The sequence below is a fragment of the Arachis stenosperma genome, chromosome 10, assembly GCF_014773155.1.
Source record: "Arachis stenosperma cultivar V10309 chromosome 10, arast.V10309.gnm1.PFL2, whole genome shotgun sequence".
NCBI classification, from domain to species: domain Eukaryota; kingdom Viridiplantae; phylum Streptophyta; class Magnoliopsida; order Fabales; family Fabaceae; genus Arachis; species Arachis stenosperma.
The window spans coordinates 116,934,440-116,957,699 of NC_080386.1; the positions used below are offsets into that span (position 1 = coordinate 116,934,440).

General features: G+C 32.9%; 2 protein-coding genes across 2 annotated transcripts; one reads left to right on the forward strand and one right to left on the reverse strand.

Moving 5' to 3' along the window:
- Positions 1-11,636: 11,636 nt before the first annotated feature.
- On the forward strand, positions 11,637-17,686 carry LOC130957542 (phosphoethanolamine N-methyltransferase-like). The gene is made up of 12 exons (XM_057884387.1): positions 11,637-11,706; positions 12,258-12,269; positions 12,376-12,389; positions 12,963-13,100; positions 13,210-13,347; positions 13,497-13,640; positions 13,864-13,974; positions 14,327-14,468; positions 16,593-16,873; positions 17,190-17,351; positions 17,441-17,494; positions 17,585-17,686. The coding sequence occupies exons 1-12, from the start codon at positions 11,637-11,639 to the stop codon at positions 17,684-17,686; spliced, it is 1,368 nt and encodes a 455-aa protein (XP_057740370.1).
- LOC130955683 (pentatricopeptide repeat-containing protein At1g11900-like) lies at positions 17,491-20,321 on the reverse strand. Its single transcript, XM_057882605.1, has 3 exons — positions 19,609-20,321; positions 18,728-18,830; positions 17,491-18,638 (listed from the first exon to the last, which is right to left on the reverse strand). Exons 1-3 carry the CDS (start codon positions 20,182-20,184, stop codon positions 17,866-17,868), a joined length of 1,452 nt encoding a protein of 483 aa, XP_057738588.1. The 5' UTR covers positions 20,185-20,321; the 3' UTR covers positions 17,491-17,865.
- Between the last annotated feature and the right edge of the window lie 2,939 nt (positions 20,322-23,260).

Below are 23,260 nucleotides of genomic sequence, written 5' to 3' on the forward strand. Positions count from 1 at the left end.
CTTCATCTTTCTTTTCAATTTAGTTTAATTTTGATTTATGGCAATTGTTGTTGAAATTGGAGCAATGACTCACTAAACCCCACTTTCATTAGGGGGAAGAGCTCTGCTTGTTGGAATGAATTGGTGAACTCATCTTCTCCTCCTCAATTCTAGTGGTTGATCTAAAGAGGGAACTCTTGATCTTCAAAGATTCAACCACCATCGAGAGAGGGGTTAATCTATATGAACTATGTGGTGAATTTGAGGAATGAGCCACATAATTCAGTTTAGAGTTCATCCTTTCATGATTTCTTTGATCAATATACCTTGGTTAGTATGTGAGATGTAACTCTCCTTGGTTGAGATTATGGGAATTGTGTGGCTGGATTAGATTTGAGCTTCATCTCTTCTCATGAACAATTAGATCACGAGAGTGGCAATTGGCTATGTTGAGAGAGATTGAATCACCAAGAGATTGGGATTCAATCACCCACTTGCCATGGATCATTACCCATGATTGAGAAGAATTTGACTAACATTAATTCATGAAAACTTGCATCTCTGATCCTTAATGATCCTCTCTATCATTAATTCTCATTTCTTTTGTTCTTAGTGTTTGAAAACCCATTACCCAATCCCCTTCTACATTCTTGCAATTTATTATTCTTGTCATTTACATTCTGTTTCTTTATTTCTTACTCTTTTGCTCTTTAGAATTCAGCACTCTATTTCTTGCAATTTACTTTTGATGTCATTTAAGTTTCTTGCAATTTAAGTTTCCGTTATTTACTTTCACTTTATTTCTATCCTCTAGTTCTTTACATTCTGTGTTATTTAAATTCTTGCAATTATGTTCAAAAATCAAAATGCTCATGAAATCAAAACTATGTTTGCTAGACTAAATCTACCATTTAACTAAAGTTGCTTAATCTACCAATCTCCGTGGGATCGACCTCACTCTTTGTGAGTTTTATTACTTGATACGACCCGGTATACTTGCCGGTTATACGTGAAATCTAATTTTTACGTATCAATGCTAATGAAGCCGTTACCTGAAATCAACACAGTACTATCTATGTTAACCCAACAAGAGCAAGAATTGAATTGTGACCCGTCAAATAGCAACATAGTGATTAACTCTTTAGAGGTGCAAACCTCAACTGGAGGCGGTTCATTTTCTGGAAGAGGCAGAGGCCGTGGACGAAATTCAGGCAGAGGAGGAAATCAAAAATCTTATAGTCGAGACTACACTTCAAAGTTTTGTAGCTACTGTAATCGAATTGGTCATTTAGCAGAGACATGCTATAAGAAAAATGGCTTTCCTACTCACCAAAAGCAGCGAGTAGCCAATCAACTTAGCACTGACGAGATAGTTGAGAATTCTAGTGCTGAGATTGCTGATTCTAACCAGGATAAAAAGAGCGATGATACAGTACTTGCGTTGACTCCAGATCAGAAGAAAACTTTACTAGTACTCCTTCAACAACCACGCATGCCAACTTCAAATAGTGTAAACCACATTACTTCTTCGGCCACCCTTACTCAACCAAAAGGTAGGCATTGCTTGAGTGTATCATCAAATTTTACTAAAACTTCTTGGATACTTGACAGTGGAGCTACTGATCATGCATCCTATATTCAAGAGTCTTTCAAAACTTTTCATTATATGAGACCAGTTTTGGTAAATCTACCTGATGGTTCTACCACTACAACAAACATTTGTGGCACTATGCAACTCTCTAAACATTTGATTCTTACCAATGTTTTATTCATACCTCACTTTAAATATAATTTGATTTCAGTGTCTAAACTCACAAAGTCATTACATTGTGAATTAAAATTTACTGATTCTTTTTGTGAGATACAGGTACTCCCATCATTGAAGATGATTGGGCAAGCTAAAGTCATTAGTGATCTTTATGTGATGGATGCTTAACCTTGGAAACTAACTACACCAGAAGTTAACACACATTCTGTAAATGTCACAGTGCAGCAAGATTTAGGAACTCTATGGCATGCTAGACTAGGTCATTTACCATCCAAAAGAATGTCAATCATGAAAAATACATTTCCATTTATTGAATGCATTTCATCATCTCATGTTTGTGATTCTTGCCACTTGGCTAGACAAAAGAAATTGTCTTTTCCCATTAGTAATACACAATCAGAATATATTTTTGATTTGTTACATATAGATATTTAGGGACCACTCTCACTTTTATCTACTGCTGGCCATAAATATTTTCTTACAATTGTAGAAGATAAAACGAGGTTTACTTGGATTTATTGCATGAAACTAAAATCCGAAACTAGAGTGTTAGTAGAAAATTTTGTTCAAATGGTGCAAACTCAATTTCATAAAGTTGTGAAACAAATTAGAACAGATAATGGGATGGAATTTAAAATGAACTCCTTCTATAACTCAAAAGGAATATTACATCAAACATCTTGTGTTGAAACTCCTCAACAAAATGGAATTGTTGAGAGGAAGCATCAACATATACTAAATATTGCAAGAGCACTTTTGTTTCATTCTAATGTGCCAAAATGTTTTTGGCACTATGCTATGCAACATTCAGTACATTTAATAAATAGACTACCAAGCACCTTCTTGAATCATCAAACGCCTTATGAGGCACTTTTCAAGAATAAACCAGATTTGACTCATCTCAAGGTGTTTGGTTGTCTTGTTTTTGCTACCACTTTGAGTACTAATAGAAGAAAATTAGATCCTAGAGCTAGAAAATGTGTTTTTCTTGGTTATCAATCAGGAACAAAAGGGTCTATTTTGTTTGATTTAAAATCCAAAGAAATTTTTATATCAAGAAACACTGAATTTTATGAACACTATTTTCCATTCAAACAAATACCAAGCACTGATTTTACTATAGATCAGCCTTCAATTGAATCATCCAATTTTGACCCTTTTGCATTCTTTTATAATAACTCTGCACATACTTCTTCATATGAGCATACTCATGGCATAATTGCACCTCACACCATACACACTACACCTGATTTATCTGCCACTTCTACATCACCTATGGCATCTCTTCATGATATAACAGATTCTGCATCACCCGCCACCTTAGAATCAGCATCTGCATTGGCACCATTGGAACATTCATCCATTCATATTGAGTCACAATCTGCTGCACCAGTTTTGAGAAGGTCTGAACGAGAAAAAAAAACACCCTCTTATCTTAAAGATTTTCATTGTTTCCATATTTCATCACATAGAGATCCAATCAATGCAGCCCAATTACCTTCAACATGTAAGTATCCCCTTTCTCACCATTTGTCATATTCATTGTTTACTCCTAAGCACCAAGCCTTCACTTTTGCTCTCATAAATAACTCGGACCCCAAACACTATTCTGAGGCTGTTATGCATGATTGTTGGAGGAAGGCTATTGAGGCAGAACTCACTGCTCTTGAGCAAAACAAAACCTGGATCGTCACTTCTCTTCCTCCTGGAAAGAATGCAGTTGGTTGTAAGTGGATTTTTCGCACAAAATTCAACCCAGATGGCACTATCGAGAGGCATAAGGCACGTCTTGTTGCCCAAGGTTTCACTCAAATTCTTGGAGTCGATTACATTGACACCTTTAGTCCCGTTGTAAAAATGAGCACTTTGCGTGTTCTTCTTACCGTTGCAGCAGCAAAGAATTGACATCTTCATCAACTTGATGTGAATACAGCTTTTCTCCATGGAGACCTACATGAGGACGTTTATATGAAACTTCCAAAAGGGTTGCAGTGTTCCGATCCAAACTTAGTCTGCAAGTTGACAAAATCTTTGTACGGTTTGAAACAAGCTAGTTGCCAATGGAACATCAAGTTGTCTGCTGCACTTGCTGATCTGGGGTTTACTCCATCTGAAAATGATCACTCGCTTTTTACCAAATCCACAGGTACAACTTTCACAGCTATTCTTGTTTATGTTGATGATCTTGTGTTAGCTGGAAATGATTTGAGTGAAATTCAAGCTGTCAAAATGTTTTTGGATGATAAGTTCAAAATTAAAGACCTTGGCCTTCTTAAGTTCTTTATTGGGATGGAGGTAGCACGAAGCAATGCCGGTATTGCACTGTATCAAAGAAAGTATGCATTGGATTTGATCACAGACTGCGATTTGCTTGGTGCAAAACCAGCATCTACTCCTATGGAGTACACTACTTCTCTGTCTAAGGCTTCAGGCTCCCCTCTTCCTGATGCAACCATCTATCGTAGATTGGTGGGCAGACTTCTGTACCTTACTAACATAAGACCAGATCTCAGCTACTCTGTTGGATGCCTATCTCAGTTCATGGATTCACCAACTGATGCCCACTTGAAGGCTGCCTATAGGATCATCCGGTATCTAAAACAATCACCAGCAACTGGCTTATTTTTCTCTGTCAACAATTCTTTCACACTATCTGGTTACACTGATTCTGATTGGGGGGCTTGTAAAGATACCCGAAAATCCATCAGTGGTTATTGTTTCTTCCTTGACCAAACTCTTATTTCTTGGAAGAGTAAGAAGCAGGCTACAGTTTCAAGGTCGTCCTCAGAAGCAGAATATCGTGCCCTTGCTAATGGCACTTGTGAACTCGTTTGGTTACTCAAACTACTAAAGGAATTCAACATTCTTCCTCCTCTTTCGGTTGATATCTTCTGTGATAATAAATCTGCTATCTATATTGCTTCAAATCCTGTCTTTCATGAAAAAACCAAGCATGTTGAGGTTGATTGTCATGTGGCTCGAAACAAGTTCAAAGAAGGGGTTTCTAATCTTAGGCACGTTGTCTCCAGTGAACAACCGGCTGATCTATTCACTAAATCCCTTCCTCCAGGACCATTCTCTCATTTGCTTTCCAAGCTGGGATTACTTGATTTGCATAAACCACGTAATACCAGCTTGCGGGGGATGTAACATAATAGAGTTTGTTTTTTTGTATAGCTGTCAAGTTGGTTAGTTTGTTAGACATAATTGTAGCACTATTAGTTAGTAATTTATTTTTCCTTTTGCTATATATATTGTAAGTGGTACTCAGTACTCTGTGGTGGTTCTTTTAATCAATTATTCTCTCTTTTCACTTCTTTTCAATTCTTCTTCCATTACTTTAAATTTCAATGACCTGAGAGTACATCACCAACCTTCTTCTTTTCTTATAATTATTTTTGTAATTCACTTGAATTTTAAGCTTGGTATCATTTTACAATTCCTATACAAAAGCTTACATATGAATCATAGATGTTAACGTTATAAATTTAAATAATTACCAGCTTAGAGTCTAACAAAATTATCTGAGTTCGTGCATATCAAACACAAGATACCAATGAATGTTGTCTTCATTGACAGGCACAAAAGTAAGTATTGAATATTGAGGTTATATTTAGTTCAATTTAAAGTATTTTTATCTTATAAAGAGTTTTTACCTTTTTCATAAAAGATTTTTGATATTGTACTATTATTTTGGAAGGAAGATTTTTTTCATGAGTGCAAGTTTTTAAACAATAATAAAAATATACTTTAACGATATGTAACATAATATATAAGAATAAAATAAGTTAATTACATGTAATTAATAATTAATTACATACAGAAAACACAGTAAGCATATACCAATGTCTTAGACACCCAAATCTAACCTTTCCTCATTAGTTAGCATATGAGCATACACACATAGTATCTAAATAAAAAAATATCAGATTCAATTGGCTCATTTTTTTAGATAATAAAACATGAAAATTAATATAATTATATTTATTTTTTTAAAAAAAGTGATAATTAAGAAAAAAAATACTTACATCTTCATCAATCCATCTCTTGGGAATTAAGTTGAAAAAACTGTCCCTATTAGTATTAAACTTGGAACCTCTTGCTAAAATTTCATATCTGTCATGATTTTTTTTGCAATAAAAAATGTAATTATTTAAATTCTTATATATAATGTTATAAAACACTAAAAAAATATAAATTATATGTATAGTTGATATCATATTTACCTATTAATTTTATTTTCTTTGTCAGATCTAAATATATATGTGGCTACTTGTATGTCTGTTTCATCTAATTCCATTGCAACAGGTGGTTTAAATACAATCGAAAATCACTGTAATTGAACCAATACATAAAAATAAATTAAAAAATTCTTATAACACTAAAATTTTAGTATGCAAATTTAAAATCTTCAAAAGATTCACTTAAAAAAAATAAAAAATTGTAACTTACAAATGGTGCTTCAATTTCAGAATCGTTCCGGCGCAAATTTAAGTTGGACAAAGTGTTATGATTGATGGAATATCCAGTTGGAGAATCTTTACCCAACAAAGACTTCGAAATTTTAGTTGGTGACGACTTTGGAGAATAAAATTTTTTCCCAACTGAAACTGAATTTTTGCGTAGTAATTCTTTTTTACGCCCAGCATTAGTATTAGTCTTCTTGACTATTGTTTTAGCACTTTTGTCTATCGGAGATTTGAATTTTCCCATAATAGCATCGGTTAGTGATGTGCTGGGAATATGGAATGCAAAGGGAAGAGGATATGAAGGCATATGCATGTGAATCGAAGGGGGTGGTGTATATGGAGGTGAAGTTTGAGTAAATCCTGAAAAAGGACCATAAAAAGATTAGTGGTGTGCTGGAAATATGGGATGCAAAGGAAGGAAGATATGGAGGCATATGCATGTGAATCGAAGGGAGTGTACATGGAGGTGAGGTTTGAGTAAATCCTGAAAAAAGACCATAAAAATTTGGATAGAATACATCTTTTGAAGATTATTAACAGTTTCTTCCATTTGCTTGAGTTATGTATCTATTTTTTCATATTTTTTATTGTTAACCTGTTAAAGACATGAAATTATATTAAAATAGGTTATTATTCTTTCAAAAATGCAAAGTAAAGAAAAATTCTAAAATTATGAAGGAATTAGAATACAATGAATGAATGGCAAAAACAGTAAGATTTAATGTCACAATACAAAACAAAAGGATAAAAAATAAAAAAGAAAATTAATTTATTATATTTTAACAAAAGAAAATTTTAATATGAGTCTCCAAATAATAACAAAAAACGGTAAATTAAGTGATGAATTTTATCTTTGATGCTTTGGTTTCTTCTTTCTTTATGATTGATTTTTTTTGTGCTCAAATAATATTGTGTTATCGTGACTGTATAAAAAAGAAAAAGAAATTCATAAGATACATAATTAGTTATATTAGTACTTAATATTTTATTTAAAAAAAATACATTATTATAAAAGAATATTATATAAAATACCTGAAAGATATCTCAATAAAATTGATTTAGACATCAATCTTAGTTCGTTTGGACATAGTTTTACTAACTCCATCTCCATTTATGGATTCTTGTAAATGAAAGTAAATAAAAAGAATGAAATGATTTGAAAAAATATGTGTAAGTAAAATTTAATCAATTAATTTTATTAATTTTATAATGTGATTTAGTGCATATTTTCAAAAGGCCATTTCTATTTTTGTTTTACGTAAGTTGATTGATTTTAGTCCATTACATATTACTGATTAGAACTTTCTATATTTATTTTGAAAGTTTTTCATTTGACCTATTATAATCATAATTACATATAATTTGTGGGTTTTTCTATTTTATTTTTATTAGTGTAGAAATTATTTTGAAGGTTTACTAAAAAGGATATATTCTAGTACGATAGTTTATAGTAAAATTTTAAGATGTAAATTATATAATCCTACGTTAATAAATTTTTATTTTATATTAAAAATATATGATCTATGTTTTAATATTATTATATTTTTAAGTCAATTATAAAAAGTTTAAATATTATTTTAATTAATTTTTTTGAAAGGATTAAATAAATTTTTAACTATTCTAAAATATAATATTTAAAGATTAATAGTAATTATTAGAATTATATATAAGATTATTTAATATAAAGTATTTACTTAACATAAATTTTTTATATTAGGATTTATGATTTATAATTTAATAATTAGAGTTCAAATTTTAAGTTCAAGTTATTCAAATTTACTAGTTGATGTAATTCAAATTGAGGTTTACGGTTTATGTTTTAGAAGTTAGGCTTTAGGGTATAGAATTTATGATTTAGGGTTTAGACATTGGAGTTTAGAGTTTAAAGTTTAAACCGTTTTAGTCACTGATTTACTGGTTTATTGTTTCAATTGGTTCAACTGTAATTTAATCGAAAAAATTATTTTATATTAAAAAAATATAAATACATTATAAATAAACATCCTAAAATATAATTATAATCTAATATAAACGTTAAAATACATTACAAATTCAAAGAATTACATAAAATATCATCAACCAAAATGTTATAATCTTATAAAAGATGAGGACAAGTGAGGCTCCATTACAGAGTTAGGACATGAGGGTGCCTTCTAAAGCACAGAGGTGTGGAGCGGTGCGGTGGAACAACTGGCCGGGTTAGGAAGAGTGAGTGAGTGTTCAATGAAGGAAGAAGTGGATTAGGGTTCAGAACTTTACCGTTTTCGTTTTCTTTATTAATGAATAAAACGGCGCCGTTTTAGTGAAAAATTTGAAAACTGGCCGGATTATCAGCCGGTTCGATGATCCAATAACAATTTTCAAAAAAGACGATTATTGTTTCTAACCGAATCGTAATCCTAACCAGTTCACGGTTCAATCGGTTTGACTGGTCAGTTCGAACCAATTTTTATAATCTTGGGTTTAGGGTTTAGACTTTAGATATTATAGTTTAAGGTTTAGAAGTTAATAATTAGGGTTTGGGTTTTAAGCATAGTTGTCAGAACCGAACTGATGATCAAACCGGTCAAACTACTGGTTCACTGATTTATTGGCTCAACCGATAAATCACTGATCTAATTAGTATTTGTCAAATATAGTAATTAGAAGCACAATGGCTAAGTGGCAAGTAGAGGTTGCTTTTGCTCTAAGATTCTTAATTCGAGACCTGGTGAAGACTTTTTAAATTCGCATTGTGACGTAGTCCTGATTCCATCGAAATATTTATCATTTAAATATGAGGAAGCCCACATTTCTTTGATCTCGTATGTCTTTTGCAACCATTCATTCTCAGAAAGCTCGTACTCAGATATTAAGTTATGCCACCTTCTCTCAAACTCTTCAGGAAAAAATTTTCCATACATTAGGTGCTTTAACCCATCTAAGAATTTTTGAATTCTTTATAGCTTCACAGGCATCACGGTATAGATGCCATGCACAAAGACGATGTGCAGCATTTGGAAGAACTTCTTTTATTGCCTCCCTCATTGCAAGATCTCCATCTGTCACCACGGCTATAGGTTGTTTATTATCCATTATCTCCATGAATATATTCAACACCAAAACATAGGTTTCTCGCTTCTCATCGGATAATAAACCACAACCAAAAAATGCATGTTTGTCCATGATGATTTGTTCCTGAGAAGACAACCAACGACCTAGTATACTTATTTTTTTGGTATGTCATGTTGAAGGCTAACAAATCACCAAAACATTGGTAATCACTGATGGTAGATCCATCGGCCCACACTAAATTATCAAGCTTACCATTTTTTAAAGTAAACTTTCCTTGCAATAGTGGATCCTCATCTGCCTTAGAAATTAGGTAACTCAATGCTGCATGTGCATCACCATATTTTATCTTTGCACACCTTGATCTGTCAAAATGATTGTATAGATCTTTTTTGTGAATCCCGTCCTGTTTGAACCTCCTTTTTGTGCCACCATAAACCCCATTATATGACAAGTTCTAACACCATAAAAGTGCAAACTATCAGCCTATGCTTTGTCAGCGTCAGTCATTGTTCGATATGCAGGAACAAACTGGATATATTTAGGTGGAATGAGGTCATGGTTGTGAGTCTCTTTAAATTTGGTGACCCGCCACTTTTGTAAAATCAAGTCATAGTGAAATCTAATCTTTACTTAACACATTACACGTGTGATTGGTTTGTGATCTTTTTTTCTGTTCTCTATCTCCAAGTACTTTTTTCTACGTGTACCCTCTCTGTTACAAACCATCTGTCGCATATTAAGGTTTCCATTGAAATCTTGTCCTTTTTCGTCAAGCCTCGTAACAAAACCGTGTACTCTAGCATAATTTCTATAAAAATAACAACATTGATCAATGGTGTCAAAATCAATACCTACCCCATATGTCATCATAGCTTAATTTGTTCAACTTCTTCTCAACTTCTTGAATTTTATAGTTACAATTCGATACCTTCATGGATTCACTAAATTTATCCTCATTGTTGATAAGATCTTCTTCTTCCTTATCAAAACTACTATCATACCCAAAACACAGCTCATCACATTCAATAGACTCCTCTAAATTCTTATTGTCATCGATGTTCATGTTTATGATGAAATTCTATTGAAAAAATAAATTATAAAAATATTTAATTAAGATACCAACAAACTTTACAAAAAATAACTTAACAAAAATAAAATAAATGATAAATTAAGTAATTATAATCCTTATTAAAAAAATCCCATAAAAAACATAACAACTGTATTCTGAATAATAAATCATAATTTGAAATAGGGAGACTTTCACATGTTAATCTCATGTACTTTGAAAGTTTACTAATTAGTATCAAAAGTGAATAACATCAAATCTTTTTTTAATGCTAATTATGCTATTTTAGAGAACCAAACACAGAAACACAACTCATGATAATCAGAGAAGAGATACCAATTAAACTGAACATGAAATATTTTAAATGCCTATAAACATGAGAGATGAAAGACAAACACAATCAAATTAAATTAGATAAAAAAAATTAACCATGAAAATGATGAAGCTGCCTTCAAATACCAAAAAAACTTAATTAAATTAGACAGTCATAATTTGTCAAGTTCTAAAACTCCAAACAAAAATAAAAAAAAGTTTAACCGAGCTTCATGATAGGTCCAATTCCAAAACTTCAAACATAAAATTAAATATTAAATTTGCTCTTTAAACTTTTCTTCTCTTCCTTTTCTTCATTTTTTTCTTCCTAAAATTTTAATCTGCTAAATTGACAAAAAATTATTGTGAATAATATTTTAATTCTCATTGTTAACCAGAATCTTAAAGTATGAATGGATAAAAAATACCAAGACTACTTCAAGGAACGCAAAGTAATCAGCAACCTGTTGGGCTAATGTAAATGCTTTTCATGGAATTGGTATACACACAACCAATTATTTATTATTTCTTCTGTAATTTAGGGTGATAATTAAAGAAGAATCAAAATATCAATTTTAGGATTAAACAGTGAACTTATATTGGGTCAACAACTTGAAAAATAATTTCAATTAGGCGATGATTACTTCAGATTCCAGAGACAATCATAACATATAGTGCAATTAATCTAATTGATCAGCAAATTTAATCCATAAAGAAATCAACAAAATGAAACTCATGGTTTGAACATGCAAGCATCGAAACAAGTCCAAATAACAAAAAAAATGAAATTTATTGTTTAAACAGAGGATGAACACCTAACCTAATGTCAGGGTGTGGACGTCAGAGACGGTGATGGAGAACGCCACTACGCTGGTGGATCGGAGGCGGCAAACACAGGGGTCACGGAGGCTCGGGACGTGAGAGACGACGGCGATGCTGATGGAGGCGAAAACAGAGGGCGCTATAATCGTGGTCACAGAGGTTAACAATGGGTGATGGAGATGGAGATAGACGAAGGCGTGAGAGTAAAAGGAATCTGACGGTGTCGATGAACAGTGGTGAACGGCAGCGGTGAACGGCGGCGGTGAACAGCAATGATGGGAGAGATTCAAATCTAAAGGGTTGGGTGTTCAAGAGTCTGACTAAGAACAAAAAACATTAACTAGTGGGTGTTTTGGGAAGAAAATACTAATGGAAAAGGGAAGAGGTTTTTTATTTTAATTTTGTATTAATTTTAATAAACAAAAATACTTAACTATAATTAATCATATATGATTAAAGTATATACGTATTTGTATTTGTATATAAATAATATTTAATATACTTTTAAAATACATTAAATTTTAAGTTTTTAAAATTATTTAATTATTAATTGATTGAGATTAATGATGTCACATGTCTATATTGTATTGGTCCATATATATATACAGGATATAACTTTTATCATAAATGTTGGGATATGAGAGCAATCACCCGGTATTTAATATGAAATATAATTTGCTGTACGCCTAATAGCTTGGTCTATATACATGTATGAGAATAACATTTTTGTGTATTACATGTGAATTTATTATGTTCTGTGACTTCTGTCATTTATATGACATTGCAGTACTAAACTTTGGTAACATAAATTGAATAATATATAGTGAAATAAACAGTATTGAATATTACTAATCATCAAGACGCTGAATTAGCTTTTTAATATTATTGTCTGATTCATGGTACAGTTGACGTTGCTATGGCATGAGACTTGTATACTGAACAAACAAAAGGATCCATTAGAAAGTGCTTAAAAAAACAACTAAATGTTTGCACTCTTAGCTTCCTCCTTTTAGGATTTATTATTTTAGGCTAAGAAGTTGTATCTATCAATCTTTCTGTGCCAAATAATGATAAAATCTTAATTTGTGATGATGAAAAATAACTAAAAAAAAAGTGTTGGTGGAAGTTATTTTAATTTATTTTTCAATAAATATACTGTGTAAAAATATTGAAAACTTCAAAACTTTAAATTTTCAATGCAATTTTTTCTTATTTGGCACTTTAACAAGTGCCCTGAGACTAGAACACATGTCATTTGTTGAGAGAACAAATAGTTAGTATCATCTATTTTGCTGGTTATTATAATTTGAACTATAGTTCCGTCTTTTATTTTTTCTTGACTTGATTATTCGGCAGCTTTCATTTTAGATAATTGAAACAGCAAACTTCCTTGTATACCATTTTTCTGTCATAGTGATTTATCTTTTTACCATCTTTTCTTTATTTTTCAGTTGTTATGTAACTCATCTATTTTTTAATTCACATTACTTAGGTACTGTCTCTATTGCCAGCATATGAAGGAAAATCAGTTTTAGAGCTGGGAGCAGGTATTGGAAGATTTACAGGTGAATTGGCCAAGAAAGCTGGCCAGCTGCTTGCAGTGGACTTCATTGAGAGTGCAATCAAGAAGGTAACTATTGTGTCTTACCACACTGTACATTTATAGCTGATACAAGTTAAAGTAAAACTTTTGGTTCATGAATATTTTTCTTGCATCTTGCTAAATAATATTTCTGCAGAATGAAAGCATTAATGGACACCACAAGAATGTCAAGTTCATGTGTGCTGATGTCACATCCCCAAACTTGCATATTTCTGAAGGATCAATTGATTTGATATTCTCAAATTGGTTGCTTATGTATCTTTCAGATAAAGAGGTGAGCTATTGAATTTCACTTGTAGATTGTCATAAATTTTGTTCTACTGCTGTTTTGTGAAAGAAAGCTATTGAATCATTGTCACACTTTTTTTTATGTGGTGTATTATGGCTTGGTTAAGGCTTTTATTTTCCTCTGGATCATCTCAGGTTGAGAATCTAGCTGAAAGGATGATCAAATGGTTAAAGGTTGGTGGATATATATTCTTCAGGGAATCTTGTTTTCATCAATCTGGAGATTCCAAGAGAAAATACAACCCAACTCACTACAGGGAACCCAGATTTTACACGAAGGTTTGTTCTGAAAGTAACTATTACTTCCCTTGAACCATTTACTTGAATAAATATGAAGTTGACATTGATTTTGAAATCAAATGGAAAGTCTTGGCTTGTATTTTAGAGAATGAACCTTCATATTAAATAAAAGTACCTTTGTGCAGCATAATTGATATTATTCAAAATGTTCAATTGCATAATTAGTGTCATATAAAAGGTCTCCCTCCCATTTTTCATGCAGGTATATAAAGAGTGCCATATGAATGATGAAACAGGGGATTCCTATGAGCCTTCCCTTGTTGGCTGTAAATGCATTGGAGCTTATGTCAGAAATAAGAAGAATCAAAATCAGGCAACAGGGCTGCCTTTCTATTTATCTAATTTTAGCTTGATCAGTTAGCTGAAACTACATGACTTATTTATTTTTTATGTTTTTAATTAATACTTAATAAGTTGTTCTAATTTATTTTATTAATTTTCGCTACCCATCCATACTTGCTCTTGAGAAAACAAAAATCAACTCAAACTCTATCGTGTATTATTTAGATCATAAACTCCTCTCTTGTTCTCCAAACACTCAGTTCTTGTGGAACAAAACAAACGATGTCGAGACAAGACCACTCCCATTTCCATATACTAGAAAAAATAGTGGATAGAAGAATCCACAGCTAATCTAATTATGTTTTTCAAGCCGCACGTTGCAGATTTGCTGGATATGGAAAAAAGTCAGGTCACAAGATGATAAAGGGTTCCAGAGGTTCTTAGACAGTGTGGAGTACAGTCATAAGGATATCTTAAGATATGAGCATGTTTATGGCCAAGGTTTTGTGAGCACAGGAGGACTTGGTATGTCTTGAATATTGACATTGTTATGCCAAGTTGGTTTCAAGACACGAATAAATTACTTTTTTTAGAGAGATATTTGTCCCACACTTAATTGTTATAGGGTTGAAGACAATATTCTTTCACAATATAATAAAATCAATAAATTTTTTAATTAACAATAATAAAAAATTCTTAATTCTCTTGAACAAGAAAATTAAAAGCACACTTTTTAATTTTCTTTTATTGCCCTCTACAAACAGTGGGTTAGTGTGTATATATATATATATTGCATGGATAGTAATCAAAAGCTACGTAGCTATTTAATGGTTGGACTTTTTCTATGGGTTCTAAATTTGACAAATATGTCTTATTAATGTACATGTTATTTCCTTTATGAAACACATTCAAAAAACATCCTTCTGTCAAACAATACAATGGTTCAATACACAAAATATTACCGTTATTGTTTGAACCATGCTAAACGGTTAATAACCGTTAATTACTTCATTATTATTAAAAATAATATTACAAATTTATAAATACCCTTTAGATATATTTACCTTTCTCTCCTCATATCTTGTAATCCTATAGAGATTTTTTTTCATTCCCTTTAGTTGACATGGAAGACTAAAAGGTTTGATGTTTGCTTGCCAAGTAAAATCAATTCATTACAAATATGGAAGGAAGCTGAAATATATAACATCACATTAAAATGATAAATTCCCTGACTAAGGAGATAGCAAATCCTACATTTTCCGACCTCTTATTCTTAATTCAGTGCTCTTTAGCTTTTTGTCATCATCTTTTGCTCTTGGATTGGTTAATATATAGTTATATACTATCTCTGTTCTAGAATAACAGTAAATAATGAACAAAGTGATACAGTAACAGATAATGTGTACATTGATTTTCTAATGCATGACTTTATGCAAATTGACTGTTATTTTAAATCAGAAAGATTATCATATTTAGGACACTGTTTCTTTCAGAAGAATGTCTAAGTCTATTGTGCTAATTTGTCACCTATTTATTTTGGGAATCAGGTTCATCATAGTTTTCTGATATTTCTAAATACGAGTAATTCTCCACATATAAGTGATTTTCCATACAAGTCATATAAGTCATTTATAAACACGCCGTTTCACGTTTTTTTTTGTGCCTCTTTTTCTTCTTCTTCTTTCTCCGTACTTCCTCTTTCTCTTCCTCTTCCTCTTCCTCTTCCTCTTCTTTCTCTGTGTCTCTTTTTCTTCTCTTTCTCCCTCTTTTTTTATTAAAATTTCTTCTCCTCTTTTCGTTTTCTCTTTCTCCTTCATCAAAATCACCAGAAAAAACGAAGAAACATTATTCAAGGTACGTTTCTTGCCTTCTCTTTCTCCTTCTTCTTTTTCTTGCTACACGTTCTTCTTCCTCTTCCTGTTCTTCTTCTTCATATACGTGCTTTTCTCTTTGTTTTCTTTCTTCGTTATTCTCGGTTTCCATTGTTTTTTGACATCAAGCTTTGAAATCGTTTTTGAAGAAGAAGAAGCAGCAGCAGAAGATGAGGAGGAAAAAGAGAAAGAGTTCTGAATTATGCATAAGGTGTACTTCAACGAATTTTGGGTGTATTTCTTAAATTCTTTGGGTGTATTTTTGTAATACTTTGGGTGTATTTCTATAATTCTTTGGATGTATTGATTTCAAGAAGAAATATACTGTCTCTTCCTATATTTGGTGTATTTCTGTAATCGTTTGGGTGTATTTCTGTAATCGTTTGGTTTATTTCTGTAACTGTTTGGGTGTATTTCTATAATCCTTTGGATGTATTTCTATAATCGTTTGGGTGTATTTTTGTAATCGTTCGGGTGTATTTCTGAAGTTCCATCATCTTCAAAACAATTTCAAAGCTTGATTTCAGAAACCATGAAAATCGAAAAAAACAGAAGGAGATCGAAAGCAAAGAGAGAACGCTTTTCCATACAAATCATACAAGTCATTTATATTCACGCACGTGTTAGGCCCAACTTCTTCTTCTTCTTCTTCTTCTTCTTCTTCTGCTTCTTCTTCTATAACGCGCATGTTAGGCCCAACTTGTAAGACTTGTAAACAAAAATGACTTGTATGTGTAGCACTCCTCTTCTAATATATGGTTGCTTATTGCTTGAGCAGAAACAACAAAGGAAATTGTTACAAAGTTGAGACTGAAACCAGGTCAGAAAGTACTGGATGTTGGTTGTGGTACCGGAGGAGGTGACATTTACATGGCTGAAAATTTTGATGTTGATGTTGTTGGGATTGACCTCTCCATAAATATGATTTCTCTTGCCATTGAACGTGTCATTGGACTCAAATGCACGGTTGAATTTGAATGTGCCAATTGCACCAAAAAGACATATCCCAAGAATACATTTGATGTAATCTACACTCGTGATGCCATGTTACACATCAAAGTGAGGAACCATCTTTGGTGTTTTAATAAGAACTTGTACTATGTGTAAATATATCATATGGGATACCATGTAAACAAAACACTCCATCTAAAATTTGGGGATGACAAAAAATATATATATATTTAGCTCATTCAGTGCTCATGGATGAGATTTTGACGAGTATATTTTAGAACAGTGAAATCAAACTTAAGTTTTATCAAATAAATTGTAGTTCTAGATTTTAGTTTGATCGATATTTTTTTTTGGGTCTGCTTGAAGTATTCTTTCCTTTCATTTCTGAAGCTTATCCTCAGCTATTTTCTGTGGTTTAATGCAGGATAAACCGGCACTGTTTGAATCATTTTATAAGTGGTTGAAGCATGGAGGTACACTTCTAATTACTGATTATTGCAAACGAGCTGGAAGCATATCATTAGAATGTGAAGAATACATTAAAAAAGGAGGATATTATATCAATGACATGGAAGTATATTATCAGGTATGGTAGCATATTGTAAGATATTAGTGACAACATAATTTATTCTTGCCTACATTTATTTTAAGACATGTCCCTTGTTTCCTACACAGATGCTTAAGAATGCCGGATTCGATGATGTAATGGCAGAGGACCAAACAGAATTGGTTTGTCAAATACTACAATATACTTTCTTTGACATTTAATCAAATTGTTCTTCTGAAGATACAATAAAATTGTTACTTGTGTGATTTCAGTTCATGAAAACACTACAACAAGAGCTAAATGCCATTGAGAACAAGAAGCATTATTTCATTGATGAATTCTCTGAGGTGAGTTCCTTAGGATGTATCTATTAGTTGTATCTATTAGCTGACCATTCTAATAAGTAAAGAACAAAATGAATTGATCAATATTCAATATTACACTTTCCTTTGCACATATCTAACAATTCAACCTCATAGACATGCATGGGGTCAGCTTTCTACGGCAATTCTATTATAACTAAGAAATGACTGAGAACAGCATACCAACATAACTAATGAACTTCGGGACCTTTGGTCAGCCTGTTTCTTCGTCTTCTTTTATGCTTGAAATCTTCAGGACCAGCTAGACGAGTAGAAGACGAATTCATCTCCTCTAGAAGCTCTTTTGCCAACTCAACCTTTCCTGATTTGTTTAAATTATTGATTAGCGATCGATAGATGTATATTGAAGGGAGGATCCCCTTCAGTTTCATCTCACTGAAGCATTTCAAAGATTCCTCAGCATTTCCTGATCTGCCGAAATTCTCAATTAATGCAGTATATGTAAGCAAATCCGGTTCGATGCCATTCTCACTCATTTCCTTAAAATACACAATGCACATGTCTGTTCTTCCAGCCTTCCGCAAGCCATTCAATACAGTATTATAAGAAACAGTATCCGGGACAAAACCAGCTTCCTTCATGGTTGCAAACACATCAAACATTTCATCCACACGACCTGTACGGCCCAATATATCTAGAACAATATTATATGTGACCAAGTCAAGACTATAGTTACGACTCTTAAGATAATCAAATATCACCAAGGCCTTATCCTTCTGTCCACTTTTGGCAAGGGCGAAAATGATCTTGTTTACAAATGATGTACTCGAACAAGTTATCTCTGATACTTCTTTAATGAATCTGGGTAGCTCAATACAACCATTGGCTTTTGTGAAAGCCTGGGCAAAACTAAGACATGAAGCTGCAGTTGGGGATTTACAGGACAGCAATAATTTCTTGAAGGCTTGACACGAAACGTCTATGTCATTCTTCTGACTTGCCTCTGTTAACAAGACAATATACAATTTAGCATTTGTCTCACAACGGAAAGATTTCCAATCTTGCACATCTTATCAATATATGCAGCATAACCTTTGACACTTGATGCTGCCGCATTTTCAATTGTGGCATGAAATTCCTTCAAGACTTTCTCCGCTGCTATCTCTTTGTCAGGAGATGCCGCTGTTGAAAAAAACTAAAAATTCCCAATGAATTAACTTTTGCTGATTAAAATCAGACAGATTCAAAAGAGATTGTGTTGCGAGTAAAATATAGACCAAGACCCAATTAGGATAATTTCATTTACTATAAATAGAGATAGTAAAAATGTAATAGGGGGAATTAAGTAATTTGTATCTTTTCCTTTTCTAGAATTCTATGAAGGGAATTATCTCTTTCCCTCTTAATTCTCTCTGTTTGATTAATTCTTTCTATATTCAATTTCTTTCTCCAACAATGGTGCTTTCATTGACCACTCTATCTAATTTTTGGAATGGTTTGACGGACTCAAACATCATCCAAACTACCACTGTGAGTGAGTATTACGACAAATTCACAGCTTATGCAAATCGTGTTTATATGCGTGATCATGAAATTTTGCTGCATTGCTTCATCAATGGGCTACAGATCCAGATTCAGAGAGAAGTTCTCATTGAAAATCCAAAATCTCTTTTCTGTGCTTTATCTTTGGCAAAATTTTATGAAAAACAATTTGCAAATCAAGGTTCCAGTTCATCAGGGACTTCAACAACAAACTGCTCAACAACAACCACTTTTGATTTTCATGTTCAGCCACAGCAACAACAAGAAGACTCAACAGAATCTACAGAGCAAGCAGAATTTCAAATCTCCGATCTAGAAATCCAATCAAAATTTCAAGGTCCAGTTCCAGCATCATCAATCCCAATTTATGATATCACAACAAAAGCAGTTCAACAAGTAGAAGATTCAGAAGCACATATAAAATTATCTACCGCGATAGCGTTTGACAGTGAGGATGCTGATGGCACCACTCGGGGCAACGGCGATGGGGAACTTACGGCCAGAAGCGGCTCCGAGGACGGCGCCGTCGCGAAGAGGAAGGTGGAGGACGAAGATCTATTGGATCTGGTACCGACACCAAAGCTGCGTTGCTGGTTCACGGACGCGGCGGTCGTAGGCGGAGCAGCTGCGAGAAAGAACGCGACGAACGATGAGGTGGTAGCAAGCAGCGTGGAGGACGACGCTACCGTGAAGGGGAGGCAGAGAACGTTTGCGACCTTTGTTGATTTAACAACGGTGGCGAACGCAGATCTTCGGGCAAGAGCGGAGATGATACGGAGGCCACCACCAAAGCCACCGCATCTGAACTCGCAAGCGGCGGTCACGGGTGGAACGGCCGCGAGCGGCAGTTGGTTCTTGGCTGTTAGGAGGGTCTCGCTTTGGCCTGAGGAGAAATGGAACGCAACTCCTTGTTGGATGATAGGAGACAAACGACACAACACGAAGGGTGGCGGTGGGTTGGACGCAGTGGCGGCGCCGGTGGTTCTCCCGGCAACTGTGAAGTCCATGGCAGAGAAGCAACTGGAGAAGGTAACTAGGTCAATTGTGTTTGGGGTTGCATTGGGCCAAACCTTATTTTCTGAAGCCCAAAAAAAGAAGAGAATGGCTGATCGATTAAATTCTTGTTCAATTTTAAAGATTATAACTTTTTGGGACCAAATTCAGATTTATGTATTAAATATCATTTATTGGTTTTGGATTGGACCAAAAACTTTTCAATGGGATCCTGGTGGAGTATTGTTATTTTTTTAGCAGCAGAATAGAAATAAAATAGAAAATATTATTTTTAGGCTTATGTATTCGTTTTATTAACTGTAATTAGGGTTTATAATTTTTCCACAACCTTGAGGACAAAATTATCGTTAAGGGGTAAATAATGTTGCAAGTAAAATATAGACCAAGACTCAATTAGAATAATTTCATTTACTATAAATAGAGATAGTAAAAGTGTAATAGGAGAAATTAAGTAATTTGAATTTTTTTTTCTGAAATTCTATAAAAGAAATTATCTCTTTCCCTTTTAATTCTCTCTGTTTGATTAATTCTTTTTATATTCAATTTCTTTCTCCAACAAATTGATTGAGAATTGAGATCAGAAATGATATATAACTACATTGGGAAGAGAGTCATCACTAATTAGACTAATTAATTAATTGTATGATTTTCTTAAAAAGAATGTTAAACTAATGGTAGTCCAAGACGATAATAACATGTGAAAACTATTTGTATCCTGCTGCGTTTATCCATTAAGATAGGACATTATCTTTGGTAAGTAGTATATTTTGTATCTTTTTTGACAAAAAAAACATAAAAATATAATAAAAAATACAATTTATTTTTATTTTTTTTATTTTTTTTATTAATTTTTTTGTAGTTATATTTTTTATTATTATATTTGTTTTCTGAAGCTTTTGTGTGAAAAAACTGAGAGTAAATTAGACTTTTATAATTTATTTTTTTATATTTAGTTTATACCAAATAAAATAAAAAAATACTAATTTTTATCTTTTTAATACCTTGTCTTATTCTCTCTTCAAAACCAATCGGAGCCCAAAGAACACTTTAAATTAGTTGAACAAACATTAGCATTACTATTCCAAAATTACAAATGCTATACTTGACATTAGGTTAATCTCATTGGATTATATCCTTTTTTTCATTTGACTTTTAATGTCCCAATCATCACAGTTTATGTTTACTCTTGCAGTGCTGACAAGACTTTCCAATAATTCAAAGAGCAGTGACTACTTATTCAAAATGAAATTATGAACTTGAATACAAAAATGAAAATAATTAAGAAGGGGGAGAAGGTACCAACCAAAGGGTAAGAGGAGGAGAGTGGAAGGTGGAGGGTGAGGGCGGAGTGAAAACGAGACACAGAGAGAACAAGTTGTTGCTGCTACAGTTGCTGTAGAAAATAACAAAGGAATCTTGAAGTTGTTATATTTGAAGCAATCGATAACATCATCGATAAGCAAAGATTCAAACATGTAGAGTGCAATTTTTGGTACAAGTATGAGAACAACCATTTGAAATTCCCACGCTATGTGCTCTGCTACGGTACTAAGGTTTTTGCCTGCTCCCTTCTCCCTTCACATTCCCATACCCTCGCACTCAAGATTAATAATATGTTTTTTTTTTTTTTGGTTAAATCCTTACTTATTTAGAATAAGAGTAAGGTGAATTACTCCTAAGAATTTTTATTTTAGATAAATTAATTTAAAAAATAAAATATTAATAAAGTTTTTATAATAAAAAATATAAACATATTTTTAAATTAACTTTTATTATTAGAGTAAAACATTTTAATCTAGACTAATTTATTTATATCTATTATCGTGGAAGGTTTTTTTAACTTTTTTTTTAAATTAACTTGTCAAAAATATAAATTTTTAAGAATTTATTTGTTACTTTAGTTATTGAATAATTTTAGTTATTCTTATAAATTCATACATTACTTATGATTTTTTTTTTTTTTTTTTTGCTAGATGATATATTGATACATGATTTTGTCAAATTTTAAATTCTTTCATGGACTATTTTGTCAATAACAAAAGTCAGGTACCATGTTTTCAATGGCAGAACTTTTCGGGTACTGATTTGATATTTACCACTTTTATATTTTAACAGAGGCCTCACTTACTACTCCCTAGCCTCTAGGTGAATTAGCCACATTGTCGCACCATCGGATGCCATTCTCCCTTACTTGAGGGAGGTTGGATTTGGTGACATGGTGCAACTCAGGGACTTTGTATTCGACAACACTCTAATTATTGTATTCGTGGAGTATTGGCATCTAGAGACCCACACTTTCCACCTGCCTTGGAGGTGAGTACACTATCACTTTTCAGGATGTTGCATACCACCTTGGGTTACACATCGACGAAGAGCCAGTGGGTGGGTGCTTGCGTGACTTCTAAATATGGTACCAGTACCCGACGTGAGAGTGGGTAAAGAAACTCCTCGGTGCTAGGCCTCCGTATACTTAGCAGCAAGGGTGGCAGAAGAAGTCGTTTTCCATAAAGCTGACATAGCTTAGGGATAGAGTATATCATATGCCATTTGATACAAATTCGGTCACCCTTTGACAGTACATAAGGTGTTACATCCTGTTGCTGATCGGGAGTTACCTGATAACAAATAAGTCAAATAACCAGGTCTATATCATGTGTCTTCCATTATTGGCCGACTTTGAGAGAGGTCGCAGTATGTCTTAGGGATCCGTTGTGTTTGCATGGGCGTACCACTCATTATTCTCTACAACACATCGATCTACCATTAATATTGCTGGATGCATGCCACTATTGGTGTCATGGATATATCATCGATTTTTATAGTGGTGCCCATCTGAGAGGTAGATTCTAAGGTTTCCAATGACCGTGAGATATATCATTTTATATATGATTTTTCTCTTGTATATTCATAGTAATTTTATTTTATTTTAGGTGAATATCCATCTTAATCCTTGATAACTTATTTGAAGGACTACGTGTCTCCCAAGAAAAAAATATCCATTTCGGCCATTGACAATTAACTTTATGAGACTAATTAGTCCTTCTGTCAATGATCTTTCTCTAGAACATA

What these genes read in the sequence shown, in the direction of transcription:
- LOC130957542 (XM_057884387.1), top strand. Translation starts at nt 11,637, where the DNA reads ATGGGTGATGGAGATGGAGATAGACGAAGGCGTGAGAGTAAAAGGAAT. An exon ending in AACCCAGATTTTACACGAAG is followed by an intron (nt 13,641 to 13,863) that starts GTTTGTTCTGAA and finishes TTTTTCATGCAG; the next exon opens with GTATATAAAGAGTGCCATAT. An exon ending in ACATGGAAGTATATTATCAG is followed by an intron (nt 17,352 to 17,440) that starts GTATGGTAGCAT and finishes TTTCCTACACAG; the next exon opens with ATGCTTAAGAATGCCGGATT.
- LOC130955683 (XM_057882605.1), bottom strand. Translation starts at nt 20,184, where the DNA reads ATGGACTTCACAGTTGCCGGGAGAACCACCGGCGCCGCCACTGCGTCC. An exon ending in CACTGTCAAACGCTATCGCG is followed by an intron (nt 18,831 to 19,608) that starts GTAGATAATTTT and finishes GGGAATTTTTAG; the next exon opens with TTTTTTTCAACAGCGGCATC. An exon ending in GGCAGCATCAAGTGTCAAAG is followed by an intron (nt 18,639 to 18,727) that starts GTTATGCTGCAT and finishes TCTTGTTAACAG; the next exon opens with AGGCAAGTCAGAAGAATGAC.